This window comes from Punica granatum, chromosome 2 (genome assembly GCF_007655135.1).
Source record: "Punica granatum isolate Tunisia-2019 chromosome 2, ASM765513v2, whole genome shotgun sequence".
Classification (NCBI taxonomy): domain Eukaryota; kingdom Viridiplantae; phylum Streptophyta; class Magnoliopsida; order Myrtales; family Lythraceae; genus Punica; species Punica granatum.
Genome location: NC_045128.1, coordinates 8156932 through 8171196, shown reverse-complemented (window position 1 = coordinate 8171196; position 14265 = coordinate 8156932). Strand labels below are relative to the sequence as shown.

The 14265-nt window shown below is 38.1% G+C and overlaps 2 protein-coding genes across 3 annotated transcripts; both read right to left on the bottom strand.

Moving 5' to 3' along the window:
* Window positions 1-4162: 4162 nt before the first annotated feature.
* Window positions 4163-8311, bottom strand: LOC116197593 (protein trichome birefringence-like 5). Of its 2 annotated transcripts, XM_031527768.1 has the most exons (8): window positions 7841-8311; window positions 7470-7652; window positions 6963-7031; window positions 6552-6738; window positions 5732-5924; window positions 5443-5636; window positions 4935-5093; window positions 4163-4751 (listed from the first exon to the last, which is right to left on the bottom strand). In XM_031527768.1, the coding sequence occupies exons 1-8, from the start codon at window positions 8160-8162 to the stop codon at window positions 4412-4414; spliced, it is 1647 nt and encodes a 548-aa protein (XP_031383628.1). In that variant the 5' UTR covers window positions 8163-8311; the 3' UTR covers window positions 4163-4411. The 2 variants fall into 2 exon arrangements, with proteins under 2 accessions (XP_031383628.1, XP_031383629.1); XM_031527769.1 differs by lacking the exon at window positions 7470-7652.
* Window positions 8312-11684: 3373 nt separating this feature from the next.
* LOC116196689 (ABC transporter I family member 17) lies at window positions 11685-13913 on the bottom strand. Its single transcript, XM_031526545.1, has 4 exons — window positions 13602-13913; window positions 12843-13172; window positions 12363-12550; window positions 11685-12265 (listed from the first exon to the last, which is right to left on the bottom strand). The coding sequence occupies exons 1-4, from the start codon at window positions 13708-13710 to the stop codon at window positions 12011-12013; spliced, it is 882 nt and encodes a 293-aa protein (XP_031382405.1). The 5' UTR covers window positions 13711-13913; the 3' UTR covers window positions 11685-12010.
* Window positions 13914-14265: the final 352 nt, after the last annotated feature.

Here is a 14265-nt window from a genome sequence, read left to right as displayed (position 1 = left end):
ACAGACAAGTTTGGTTCTTGACTTTATCTATTTATAAGGCAAATATTATAAACAAATGACTATTAACAGTCAATTAGTAAATATAAATATCATTGTTTGCTACATCACAAGATTTCATCATAAACCTCTCTTGGCTCGTATAGCTGACTATGGAAGCTATGCAAATATGTTCAATCATCTCGTTATAATGTAATGATACAAACTTTATTTTTTTCATAAGTTGAGAAGATCAAGACGGAATGTGTATATATATATATATATATATGCTTCCCGTATATCCTCGAACAGAAAGTATGCATAAAAAATTGAATGACAAGTAGTTTGGAATTTAGAAATAACTCAAGTATATATATAAGAAAAAATTCTTTGATGCGAGAATCAAATATCCAATTTAACATTAGCACTGTATCTTCTTCTTTTTTTTTTCCTAATTCCACTATCTGGTATATTTAATTGCACAATCAGGTGGTATTCAAAAGTTCAATGACCCAGTAACATTACTAGCACATACTTAATTGAATCTAAAAAGTGCAATGACGAGGTCCATGTGATTAAGCTTAAAGTCACTTTAATTATGTTACCTCCAAAACGGCTATAGTTCAAGGGATTTTAAAACCCTAATTAGTTAGGCTGGGGACGAGCACGGCAAGTTGACATGATAATAATTTCTAACGGCCAAGATGACTAGAGGGGGAAAAAAAGGCCCACTTGTCAACGCGGGTTATTTTTTATGGAACTACACATCATCCCATCGTAGTAATTTATAACTTAAAACTAACAGTAAAAACAAAAATGATCTATAATATGATGAAATTAATAGCCCTGAGATTATTATTTTCCATATACTTTAATTTATAGACCACATATAAATGAATAGAAGGGTCGAATGGGTTTAATTTTTTTTAGAACAAGTACAAAAACCCACATTGTGGTTTGGAGTCGGGACAAATTGCACCATATGTTTTTATTAGAGACAATTAACCCTCATGTGGTGTACTCCGTTAGATGTAGGGAATTACGGCGTTAATTTTTTTTTCCATTTTCAGTCCTCAATCTTTAGCTTTTGAATCGTTTTGGTTCTAAATTTTTTTCTTTAGCATTCCTATCCTAAACTTTCCATTTTAGTCCTACAAAGAAAATCGAAAGGAAAGGAGGGGTCGAGGTCGCCAATCGACCACCCCAACCCCTCCACCGAGGTTGCCGGCATCCATGGAGGACGCTGACGACCTCGGTGGAGGGGTTGTGGCCGCCTTGGTGGAGGGGTCGTGGTCGCCGATTGGTAGCCCCTACCTCTCCTTCCCTTTCGATTTTCTTTGTAGGACTAAAATGAAACAAAATGTAAATAAGGATATGAATGATAAAACAAAAAAGATTTAGAACCAAAATGATTAAAAGGCTAAAGATTGAGTATTGAAAATGAAAAAAAATTAACGTCGTAACTCCTTATGTCTAATAAAGTACACCACAGGGGGACTAATTGTCTCTAACAAAACACATGATGCAATTTATTCAGATTCCAAACCACTTTTCCCTCTCTTTTTTTCCGTGTATTTGTGATATTGTGTTTCTACATCTACTGTTGTTGCTTATCTCCCTGTCTATCTTATTGTATGTGTATTTCTGAGTGTTTATATTATGTTTATGTACTTGTGTTATTTCATTATAAAGGATGAATGTCACTATATTATTTTTTTTTAAAAAAAAATTATAGTTGTAGATGGTATACAAGATCAACTATGTAAATTTGGATAACATAGAAATAAAATAAACATAACTAAAGAAACACCTACGCTTTGTGTAAAATTAAATAAAATTACGGTTTGAAATTCATACACTAACTGAATTTTCTTTAAATAATGCTAAATTCATTTTATTTCTTCTAAAAATAGTATGGTCACATCCTATATTTTGTATAGTGTATTAGTTTTTTGTTTAATAGATGAAAATTTGGATTTTTTTTCGGTTATAAGGGAGGATAATGGAGTTTGTACGAAAATAGAAATCTTAATAGTTAATAAAGAAATACAGATAGTCCCACTAAGTATCTAACTCTGGTACATATAAGACGAGGGTAATGTAATTTAGACTTTTTAATTTCAATTAAAATATAAAGTGACAAAAAATTCACCCAAAAATATAAAGTGATAAAATTACGAAAGAAAGAAAAAGAAGGAAAATAATAAGAAAGCATATGAAAAGAGAGAGAAAGTAGAAAGATGAGAGAAAGGGGGAGAAAATTGTGGGAGATGCGGTTATTTGGTAGTTGAAAGGTGATTTTATATAAGACAAGAAAAGGTAGTACATATCTTTGCTGGAAAAAAAAGGTGGTATATATATATATATAAATAGAGGTAGTTTATAAATCGACTAATTTGTCCGGTATTTATTTATGTTATTTTAGTATGAATAGTTTCGGAAATCGAATGTTACAAAAAAAATTTCTTTTTAATTAATAAATTATTGGTCGAATAATAATAGCATCAACTCCGATAAGTGGGATACAAATTCAAAATTTAGAAAATACTTATTAATTTTAAATGTTCCATCTCCGAAATTGTAATTTTTTCACTAAAGCAACAAATACCTTTTTTAACTAAAAAAAAATGGTGACGAGGTTTTCTTTTAACTTTTTAGTCACATTTTTTTGGGTAAAAAATTTGTGTCCCTCCATACATCGTGGTTTATAAACCAATAACCCCATACGCGGAGACACGATTTCAACTCTGCGCTTTTATATATATATATATATAGCAGGTGCAACTGTGCATTTAAAAAATGATATTATATTTAAGATGAACACTTCCCCCTTATTCTTCACAAGATAATTTTTTTTTAAAAAATGAGTTGCTTATTTGTCCTAATTGTCCTTTTATTATCGACCTCTGAACATTTGTTAAAAGAAATTTTGGACGGTCATTTACATTTATTAATTAATAAAAATCTAGATATGAGACAGATCGACCTAGAGTCCATCATCTAATTAAGCAATCAACGAAGGTTTTTGAAGATTCATCCATCATATCTTGCAAAAAAAAACAAAACAAAACAAAACGTACACAAAATCCTTTCGATGGACGATATCGTGAGATTAAATATAATTGCACCGTAGAATTTCCGTGCACATTGACTTCATTTAACCTAGAAGTGACATATATTTCCTTTAGACAAAAAAAAAAGAGTTAATTTTAATGTACGCGTGGTAACCCACTGTTTGGTGGAAATGAGATTTTTCTCAATTAACCCCTCTATAAGAATGACGAAACCCTAGCTGGGTAAATGCTTTAATAATTCACTATGTGTGTGTGTGTGTGTGTGTGATCATCGCTATATATATAATTGACCAGCAATTATTATAAGCAAGCCGACCATTAAATTAACTTGATGTAGGATTATACTTTAACCGATTCGCCCCAATAATTTCTCGCTCATTAATCAAACTGCTACCACACAAAGTTGTCCCTAGTTTTGGGAACATCATACGCCTCTGTAATGCTTTGCCCTTTTGAGTCTACTCACTTCGTACTTTATGAGTTTCGCTATTTTCAAAATATAGCTAGGGCAGCACGATAGGTTACTCATTTGGAAAAAAATGTATGAATCTGCCGAGCAGACCCGATACCGACTATTCGAGCTATACCGTCGATCATACGTAAACTGAGACGAGCCAAACCTCACCTGGGCTGAACGAAACACGATATTAGAGTCTGCATGCATGAGGTATATGCATACGTGTACGTTTCATCATAATGATACACAGCTTTGAGAAATTAAGCTCATTGAATTCTGGTTTGCGCGCATGCTTGAACTTGAGGACAGATGCTGCTTTTTGGCTTGCATTGCATTATGAGCACTTTCGTTTTGGGCAATCTCTAGCATTATATCTTGTCATGCTAAACGCAATCAGGAGCTGTTGGATGCCGTATTGTATTGGAAATCCACATGCATCACACATGACACCGTGTCATGAAGCTCTCTTCGTTTTGTCAAATATCAAGCAATAGATAAAGGGGAAACGCAGAAATCCATGTTCTCCACCTAAAAGTTTGAGTTCAAATTTTACTATTGATTGTGGAACTTTTCATGTACTTTTTTTTCGCATTTTCCTATTTGCTCTAACGAGCCTTTTTGAAGGGAAAAAAAAAAGAATCAAAGAAGGAAAAACTTAGAGATAACATGCCGTAATGGAGTGTTACCTTTACAAAATGAATTTCTGTCAGTCAAGACGCTGAGGACATCTCATGAATTTACCCAAAAATAAATGAATTAGAACAACAACAAAAAAAAAAGGAAAAAAAAGAAGAAGAAGAAGAATTCCTCCAGTCCTGCTTGTCTTCCCTATCAGGGGTATGAGCAAGTAGTATGATATAGTAGGTACAGTGGTTCAGTTATGACCATCTCCCAAAACTTTCAATTAACTATACCTAGTGGAAAGACCATTCTGTAAAACAAGCTGAGCATAAATGAGCTCGTTCCAGGCATCAGGAACTCCGGGAAGGCACCAGTGGCTACAGTCCTGCTTCCTTCTCGAGACCTTCCTCCGCTCCGTCACATTCTTCCCATAAATCGATGGGTGCCCGTCTTTCCGGAAATTCGTCAGCCTTGTGACATTGAGAAGCACAACTGGAACTCTCGTCTCTCTGATCACATCCTCGACTATTTGCATTTTCTGAGGATAGTTGTCGAGGAAAGTCCCATTGAGGATAGGTTCCCTCTCTCCATTACATGTACCCCCTGAATCCCAATCTCCTCCTCTGTTTTTGAGGTGGATATGTATAAGTCTCGTTATTGAGTGAATAGTCGTACTAGAAGTAGACTCAAGAAATGTGTATGGCATAGAAAGAAGCGAGAAATCGGTAATTGGTCAATCGATCTCCTCATTATGTAGCAGCTGACAAGGAGCAATTTGCAGTGAAACTATATCTAGAAATGTGTACCTGAAATGAGCAGAAGAGTATCCTCGATAGAAGACCAACTGCCTCGATGGTTTGATATTATCTTTTATCCATTTTGCCCACGTCGTGAGAGCCCTTCTGTAGGCCTCTACTGAATCAAACTTTGGATAGATGTAGTTGCCTTCTTTATAGTAATTTTTCCTGCATGAAGCAAACCACTTATTAGGCAGTTATCAACCTTTTGCGAAAAAGCTGAAAGAAGGAATCTCTACATCGGTTGTCAGTACAGTTAACGGTTGAAAATCATTTTCCACCGGGGAGGATGGAAAAGTTAATTGAAACACAAATATTATCCACAACAGCCGTCTATGAGGACTCTAATCAACAATCAATATCAAATGCAACCTGGGCAGTTTAGACTTGTACAGGGTACAGGTCCAAATGAAAAGGCATAAGTTTCTTAAAAGGGAAGCCATGATCATTTAAACGACTCTTTTTCTTTCGATCTACTGATAAAATGTTGGGAGAAACAAAATCCAAAATCACTCACCCTCGAGCAGTCTTTCCATGAGTCCACCAGTGTCCGGTGTTAAAAACAAGAATATCTGCCCGTTTCCACTTATTTGCTGTTTTGTCAATTCTATCGATTGACAAAGTCGGGTTTGAGTTCCCCTGCCCATTTATTCGGATCCCTTCCCTTACAAGGAAATGTGATCTAACAAATTCAACTGTACAATTGTAATCCTGCACAAGATTAAAAGTTGTAATGTTGATTGTTCACTGCATCAAATTTTGGTGGAAATTCAATAAAATAAGAGTATGATATGTAATTTGTTTACCGCAAACTTGAACATGAAATAACCTCTGCCTTTGGTTATTCTATAGCCATGTGTCTCAAACATTCTGCTTTTATCAGGCAAGCCTTCACGGAGGAGACAGAGGATCGACTCAAACTGGTTTCGGTTCATGGAATCACCCACAAGCATCAGCCTCTTACCCCTCAGCCTCACCAAGAAGTCTGTCGCATTAAACCTACGAGTGAAGCGTGAATGTGCAAAGGAAACAGCTTCCAGAGGAAATAAAAGGAATACCAACTATTGAAAACTGTGTTTCCTATTTGTAGCAGAAAAGAATACTGAACCACATAAATTCAAAGAAATTAGATTGTGCAGGATCAGAATATTTGCAGCTACATAATCTCTCAGAGAAACAAGATGATGAACACCTCTACGTAATTCAATTGCCTGACAAGGAAAACTACTTGTAACAAAGCAGTCACATAAGAGTTATGTACTCATTTGTTTTTGAGAATGAACCACATCTATTCAAAGAAATTGAAGTGCAGGACCAGAATATTAGCAGCTGTGCATTCTCTCAGAGAAACAAGATCATGAACAGCTGGATGCAATTCAGTTTTCTGAGAAGAAAACAACTTGCTGGACAAATAATAGTTATGTACTCATTTGCTTTTGAGAGAACAAAAACCATGCATCATCTCGAGTTGCTGCCTACATTGCAGAGAGAAACTCGTACATTAGGAATGAATAAGTGAAAGCATTGCAGGTTCTAGGCCTAGCAGTCTCTTTATCCATGTGTGCAAACCAGGCACAAGAATTCACCCAAAAAAACAAAAAGAGAAAGTTGCTATGACATGTTTACCTTGGAAGATCACAGCCATCTGGCTTCCACCTCCATTTCAGATACTCGGAATCGGGCCTTCCATTATTTTGGCAATCGAAAGCTTCATCCACATAGGGGCAAGACCCTGCTTTATATATTGGGTACTCTTCATCCCTCACCCATTTTCCCATATAAAAGTCACAGCCCTTTAGCCTCTCTGCTACCTCTGTTTGCATTTTGTAAGATGATGATCACCAAAAGAATTTTAAACCGAATCAATTTGTATTTAGAATATATAAAACGTGGTAAAATTAAAAGGAGCGGCATATCGCATAACAGTCTTCATGACATGCTAACATCTAACGTCTACACTTCAGTGAGAAACAGATGAGGCATGAATGAGAGGGAAGTAGAAACTGGTTAATGCTCATCTTCCATAACGGGTCTCACCATCTACAATCTTCGAATCCATTCCTGAGTCGCCTGGCACATCAAATAAGGGACTGGAGAGACCAGATTCTGCGAGGCGAGAAGAAGCGGAAATGTCATGGGAGTAATAGTATGTGATCCCATATATTATATAAGAGGAATGCCACGATGAATGTCGAGACTTTGCGAAAGTAATTTCCGCCTACACCTAAATCCTATACTAATTATCAACTTCCGTGGGCCTCTCTGTTCCCACATATCCTGCATTGTCACTATTGCCACCTTTACAGAACCACAAACTGACATTATAAGAAATAGAATCATGTGCACAATCCACCTCCAAAGTCCAAAATCCCTCTTCCTTTTCCAGAAATTAATAACCGAAACACATATTTGCTTGGGAATAAATGAACAGTTTTGGCACTCATCTTCATCTCATTCATTCGGCAAAATGTCATTGCACATGAAGTTCTATCCGTTATCTGAAAGAGCTACTACAATACGAACAGGAGCAGAGTAAAAGGTCACCATTTCCAGGGACAAAGCTTTGGTTCTCTTTCACAAGGGTCTCTGTTACTCCATCGGGGCTCTCCGTCGCCGTTGGCAAATTAGCCTGAGGCGAGTCGTTCGACAAGCTAGCTCCGTCCAAATCATCGGATTTGTTGGAATCTAGTCCATCACTAATCTTGGATTTCTCCACATTCATATCACCTAGAGAATCCCGCATTTCTTCAGAAAATAAAACCAAAAAGAAAACACAGCATTGCCTTGGAAAAGACGAAATCGAGAAAAATTCCAACCGAATCAACATTGGGAGAAGCAGCCAGGTTTGCAATATTCAATCAACACTGCGTCTCCAATTCTAAATGTTAAATGAAGGAAAAGGACAGAACGATCACCATTTCCGGTGATTGAGCTGCGATTATCCTCCGAAGGGGTCTCCGTCTCTGCCCCTACCCCCGAGCTGGCACCCGGATCAGCCGGTGGTGGGAGGTTGGCCCTTTCTGAGTCTTCATCGGGGGGTTTTGGGTCGAGGCCACCGCCGGCGGAGAAGAGGAGGTTGCGGTAGAGGGAGAGAGAGGGCTCAAGGGAGCGGCGGTTGAAGAAGAAGATGGAGAAGAGAAAGAGGGAGATGAGGAGGAAGGTGGTGATGGTGAAGTAGCTGTTGCCTTTGCTGCCATTCCGCTTGTCCTGGGAAGTTGGGTTATTGCGATTCGCCATGTGGAGGCTGAGGAATGGGGAATGAAGAAGAAGAAGAGCAAGAAGAGAAGGGCATGTTAATGGTGAAAGAAAATCTTACACTTCGCAGTTGCACATTGCGGAAAGCACCGTAGAGAGAGAGAGCTCTCTTCCACTTCTAAACATTTGTTGTGGAAGAAAATAAATTTGTCTTAGATTTTTCGTGTTCATCAATTAAAAAAAAAATTTGTGAGATCACAAAATATCTCTGACATCATCTTGGCTCGAGTTAAGAGGTGTTTGCAATTGCATTACAATAAGGTCCATTCGGTGGAGCGCTATTTGCTACTGGGCTTCCATTTTTGACATATGTTATGGAACAAGATAAATTTGTAGTAGATTTTTTACTTAGAATTTCTTTGGTAAGATCACGAGATATCTCGATTCAAGCATCAGTTTGGCTTGATTTAAGATGTGTTTACAATATCAGTACGGATCAATTTAAGCGGTTCGACGTTTATCCTGCTTAAGTAAAGTCTCGGATTCAAAACCTTATGAATGTAAAAATTCATGTTGAAAAAATTTTATCCCTTAGTATGTCAATCCAGATCGATTGGAATAGTCGGAATCTAATTGAATTTTTGAATATCAGAATTTACGCTGAAAAAAAAAGAGGTGTTTATAATATCTACCGGCAGAAAAAAAAAAGTGTTCATATGAGTTTTGATTTTTTGCATCACAATAAAGTCCGATCGGTGGAGTCCCATTTGCTACCAAGCCACGTCCAAATGATTTTCTGTTCATTGATTAATTTAATTTATTTGATTTAAATAAATTTCTTACAATTGATTTATTACTTTGATATTATTAATTTATATTATCATTTCTGGCAAAATATTTTATAATTTATATTATTATAATCTTCGCTGTGTCTTTATTTTTCCCCTTCCCTTCCCGACAGAATGTCTTTCATCGTGTCCTACGTCTCTTTCCACCGACTGAAGCGTCTGGCTCGGACAGTGCCCTCAAATAATTTATTTCCTATATGGTCAGCAAATATCACTCTACCTGCAGATCCTGAACAACAATCTATTCCTCAATGGATTTTCTTGGTCAATGTGTACGGTAATCCAGGATTATATATGGTGCTATTATCCCATCCGACCCCCAGTTATTCTGCAGATCTATATGTGTGAAAGGAACTTTTGGTTCGAAAAAAACATTTTAACGCAGTATTCTTAGGAATCGACTCGAAATTAAGAGATGATCAATCCGGAACAATTGGACTAACTGTCCTCCTTATTCTTCATACCCTTACGTTCTAGTAGGTCCATAGTTTTCCACACAATCGGGAAAAAAAAATCTAGTATTTGGTATTGAGAATTCGCATTACTTCCTACAAAAAAAAAATATTACATTATTTGAGAAAGAGTTTAGTTTATCAATGAGAAGGCCATTGGAATGATTGGCAAAGAACAATGATACAAAATGTATGGTTCATGTACTGTAATATCCCAAAATCCCATATCGATGGAGAAGAAGTTAGTGAAAGAGATTACTAGCAATTTGAGCTTAAGCATTTTGGGCTATTGGTTGGATTTGACAAGTTGCTAGACCAGTTCTCTAAATTAGGTCGGATCGTTACATGTACTATGGGGAACCCTTAGGACATAGTGCAAGTGAATAGGACATGCTCGTATATCAAGTGTGGCTCAAGAGTAGTCTACAAGATTGTGAATTCGAATCCCTTATATACCGGGACTTCCCAGAATAAACCAATTTGTAAGGTGATCACAGATTCAAGCTGAATAAACTTCTCATTTAAAGAAAAACAAAAGAAAAAGAAAATGTTTACTCGATAAAAGTCTACATTTGGTTAACCTAGAATAATACCATTAGGAGTAAGTGAGAAGAAAATTAAAACGGGGAGAGTTTGTCCGATCCCTCTAAAGAACTACGTTGATACACTAAAAGTAGTTGGTTCAACCTTTTGTTATGACAGCAAATTAATTTGATAATAAAAAACTGTACATTTTACTCACTAGTTCCGATTACTTTTCAGTCTTAAGTATGTTTGGAATCCCCTTTCAAACCACAATTCGATTCATTTAAGAAGAATCGAATTGAACTCTATTGTTAGAATCGCAAAAGATACAAGATAAACAAGATCTGCGTTGGACTTGAAACGGACCAAAATCAATAAAAATTAGGCTTTGGCCAAAATTCAATTCAATTGATTGTTACAATGCATTCCAAACAACATTATTCAATTCATTTTTAGTTAAATTTTGAAAATTGTTAACGATATAATTCATTTATACTTGAATTGAACTAAGTTGAAGCGAAACGAACCAAACTGCAATTCTTATAATAACTTATTCCAAACATATAGTCTTTTTTTTTTGTTCATTCATGTGCATCACATGTTTTTTTGTTTTGATCCTTTTTTTTAATTTCAGTATACAGCACGATATTTTAAAATTTTCACCACATAATATATATCGTCAATATTTTACCAAATCGCACGATATTTTGAAAATTTTTCATGGCATATCACGAAATGCAGTAATTTCATTGTATGGCATAAAATTTAAAAAAACTTTCATAGCATAGCATGAAATTAGTTTTCCGTCAATGATCTAATGGAGATATGATGTAGCTGTGTATGGATGGGATGAATAAGGGTGGGCCAACAACGTCGATTGCGTCAGATCTCCGTTAGATCATTGATGAAAAACTAACTCTGTGCTATGTCAAGACTCTTTTTTTTTTTGAAATTTTGTGCCATGTAGTGAAATTATTGAGTTTTGTGCTTTGCCGTCAAAAAATTTTAAAATATCGTGCGATTTGATAAAATTATGATGATATGTGTTATATATTGAAAATTTCAAAATAGCATATTGTACGTCGTGTACAATGAAATTAACTCGTTTTTATTTGTTTGTTTGCATGCTATGCATTTGCTTCTTTTTTTTCTATCAATTTCATCATTTTATCCAATTTTTTTTAGTTACTTTTCGATTCCGTTCTAGTTTTCTCCTTCTCTTTTTCAATAGAAAATGCTCAAAATCACGACATTTTTTTTGAAAATAAAACTATTTTAAACTATTAAAATTAATTAAAGGAGAAAAGGAGAATGAAGGCTAGAGAGGGAGAGAGTGGGTAATGGGCCTAATCCCGGACAGCCTCTTCCCGAACTTTCATTTTTGCCTAATTTCGAAGTAGGAGAGAGAGCGAGGTGCCGCTTTGAGCACATTCTGATTCGCCTGTAAACTTCCATTTTAGGAAAATATTTCGATCAAGTCACGCCTCTTGATAATTGAATCTTCACTAGTAAGCCTTCTTCCTTCACTTTTTGAAACATTCAACGAGAGGGAGGTCCCAGCTAGACCTCCCATAACTCGAGGGAAAAAATTCCGTTCATTTTATCACTTTCTTCGTGAATTAAGAGTGTGGCAAGGCCAGCCATCATTGCCCCGGGCAAAGCGGCCAAGACCTTTGCTTGGGGTGATGCAATCACCGTTATGACATATATAGTACAAACTCAACATGGAGGTAGTTCCATTCGAGCAAATCCCCAGAGCTGAAATTTTGATACCGCTATTACAATATGAGTAATTTTCACGGATCAGTTACATTAATATGAGCTCTAGTAATAGTAAGAGCGTAACTCACTTAGCGTACGCAGGGAGTGTCAAGGGCTGATGTGTTGGTCGAGTACACGATTTGATTCTAGCACTTTACATAAGCGCTCGAACAGTCTAGGCAAAAGATGATAGAACTCCCTGTTACCTGCGCGCCATGGACCAGTCAAGACTGTTCATGTACAACGGCAAGCTGGCAGATGTGCAGAGAGATATAACAGCGTTTGATCATACAACATATTGTCCTCAGGAGCTTAATTGAAGAAACCTAAGAGCCATTGGATGGTTTGCCTCGGAGAGCTTGTCGGGAGACACAACCTCGACGATTTCCCCATTCACAAGCAAGCATACAACATCCGCGACCCTCTGGATCTGCTTTATACTGTGGGAAACCATTACGATCGTCATCTGGCGGTTGTTCTTCAACTTGACTAGGACATCCTCTATGTTCTGGGTCGATATTGGATCCAAGGCGCTCGTCGGCTCATCCAGCAAAAGAACCTTTCAGAAATAAGCGAAAGACAACTAAGCAAGTGATTATCTGTGTCATGCCAATGACATTTGAATGAATTTATATAAGGGAGACTCATCAACTCACATCGGGTTCATTCGCTAGAGTCCGAGCAAGTGCTACCCTTTGCGCCTGACCAACGGAGAGCTCTCCGCCATTCTTGTTGAGAAAAGTGGGATCGAGATCGGCTAGACTTAGAAGCTTGAGTACTTCACTGTCGTTGAGCTTCTTTCCACTCAACTGTGGCCCATATCGAATATTATCGGCAACAGTACCTGAACATCGTATCGGGTTTGTGAGACGATCAGTCGCTAGTAGCATTCTAAAGTGTTCAGAAAGGCGGAACAATTGTCAAGAAAAGTACATGAAAGGACAGGGCAATTTGCACAGAGGGTATGATTGTAACTAATCAAATAGTCTAGGGATGGAAGTGTTACACATCACAAACTTCAAGGCGCAAGAGCTTGATCTTCTGATAAAAGATTGAGGGCGGAAATGAACAGCCAACACAAATAAGGGGCTAAATTGAAAATAATGAGAAAGTTCGGGGGCTAGAAGTTACGTTACCTTCAAACATCACCGGGAGCTGAAACAGCATCCCGACTTTCCGGCGGAGCCCGAGCACGTCGAGGCGGCAGATGTCCTCTCCGTCGAGGAAGACCGTCCCCGCCGGCGGCTCCCAGAGGCGGTTGAGGGCCCTCAGGAGCGTCGACTTGCCGCTGCCGCTGGGCCCGATTATTCCCACGATCTTCCCCCGGGGGATATCGAGGTCGACCTTGCTCAGGATCGGGGCGCCGGCGTCGGAGATCCGGGTCAGGCCCCGGATCCTGAACTTGGTCTCTGATTCTGCGCCGTCGTCGGAGTCGACGGCGAGCAGGTGCTCACGGGCCTCCATATCTGTGGAAATTCAGTCAGCGATGAAAGGGGACTGAAGCTCTCTCTCCGACTCTTTTTATTATATTAAGAGAGCATCTTAACGGAATATCTTTTATATATTTTGTCCATTCCTTGAGGACAACTTTTTCCTTACTTCACTTGACAAGGTCGACATCGAAATAGCATCCGAATCACGATTACAGTCAAAAGTTTGCAGGTTCGATTAAATAACGGCTGATTAGCATTTAAGCCATGAGGAAGTACATGACTCGATAATCGGCGGGATGGACAAGTTCGAGACCCAGCAAATGACCTCGAGAAGGAGGTTCTAAGTCAATGAAGAACGAGGAGTTCACTTCCTAGCACTGATCAACAGGTTAGAAACCAGCTAGCCACTAGAAGCCGATCGAGGAAAGGGGTGGTATGAGGTGGAACAAGCACCCAACTTACCTTGAGAGACCTCAGACTGACAGACCGAGATCGAGGGCATCTCGAGGCCGGAGGGTGCAGCCGAGGGCGGGGAACGAGACAAAGCAGCTGGACCGCGTACTCGGCTCATGGCTATAAGACGGTATCAGGAGCATGCAGCGAGACAAAGCAGCTGGACCACGAACTCAGATCGTGGCAATAAGGCGAGATTAGACGCATTAGATAAAGCCTTTCCCAGCAAATTCACATCCCCACATAGCACAATTTTCCGCTCGTCTTCTTCACCACACAATATTCTTTTTTCGGGGTCTCATCTTCACAATTTTCTCCGCATTGCATTATATACCCGGAGAAAAATTGATTAATTAATACGAGCTGGTGGTTTGGTTCTTACTCGTTCTCTGCTTTCGTTGATGACAAGGACGAGAATGGCGTACGGACTTGATACTTTCTTTCCCTGTTTTGGTCCGTGGCCCATGCACCGACTTACTTAGATAAAGTTTTCTGTGCAGCAGATCTACTATGTGTCATTTTATTATATGAGTCGACAACAAATTTTTAATTTTTTAAACAACAATTTGTCATAGTTTTAATACCATCGTGCGTATATGCTTAAAAACCATTGACTTGTGGGTTGTGATACCTGCGACCTGGTATATACACCCGTTACATTTAAGACCATCGG

What these genes read in the sequence shown, in the direction of transcription:
- LOC116197593 (XM_031527768.1), bottom strand. Translation starts at nt 8,162, where the DNA reads ATGGCGAATCGCAATAACCCAACTTCCCAGGACAAGCGGAATGGCAGC. An exon ending in GATGGCTGTGATCTTCCAAG is followed by an intron (nt 5,925 to 6,551) that starts GTAAACATGTCA and finishes CTTCACTCGTAG; the next exon opens with GTTTAATGCGACAGACTTCT. An exon ending in TACTCTTCTGCTCATTTCAG is followed by an intron (nt 4,752 to 4,934) that starts GTACACATTTCT and finishes CCTCAAAAACAG; the next exon opens with AGGAGGAGATTGGGATTCAG.
- LOC116196689 (XM_031526545.1), bottom strand. Translation starts at nt 13,710, where the DNA reads ATGAGCCGAGTACGCGGTCCAGCTGCTTTGTCTCGTTCCCCGCCCTCG. An exon ending in GCTCCCGGTGATGTTTGAAG is followed by an intron (nt 12,551 to 12,842) that starts GTAACGTAACTT and finishes TACGATGTTCAG; the next exon opens with GTACTGTTGCCGATAATATT. An exon ending in CTCTAGCGAATGAACCCGAT is followed by an intron (nt 12,266 to 12,362) that starts GTGAGTTGATGA and finishes TATTTCTGAAAG; the next exon opens with GTTCTTTTGCTGGATGAGCC.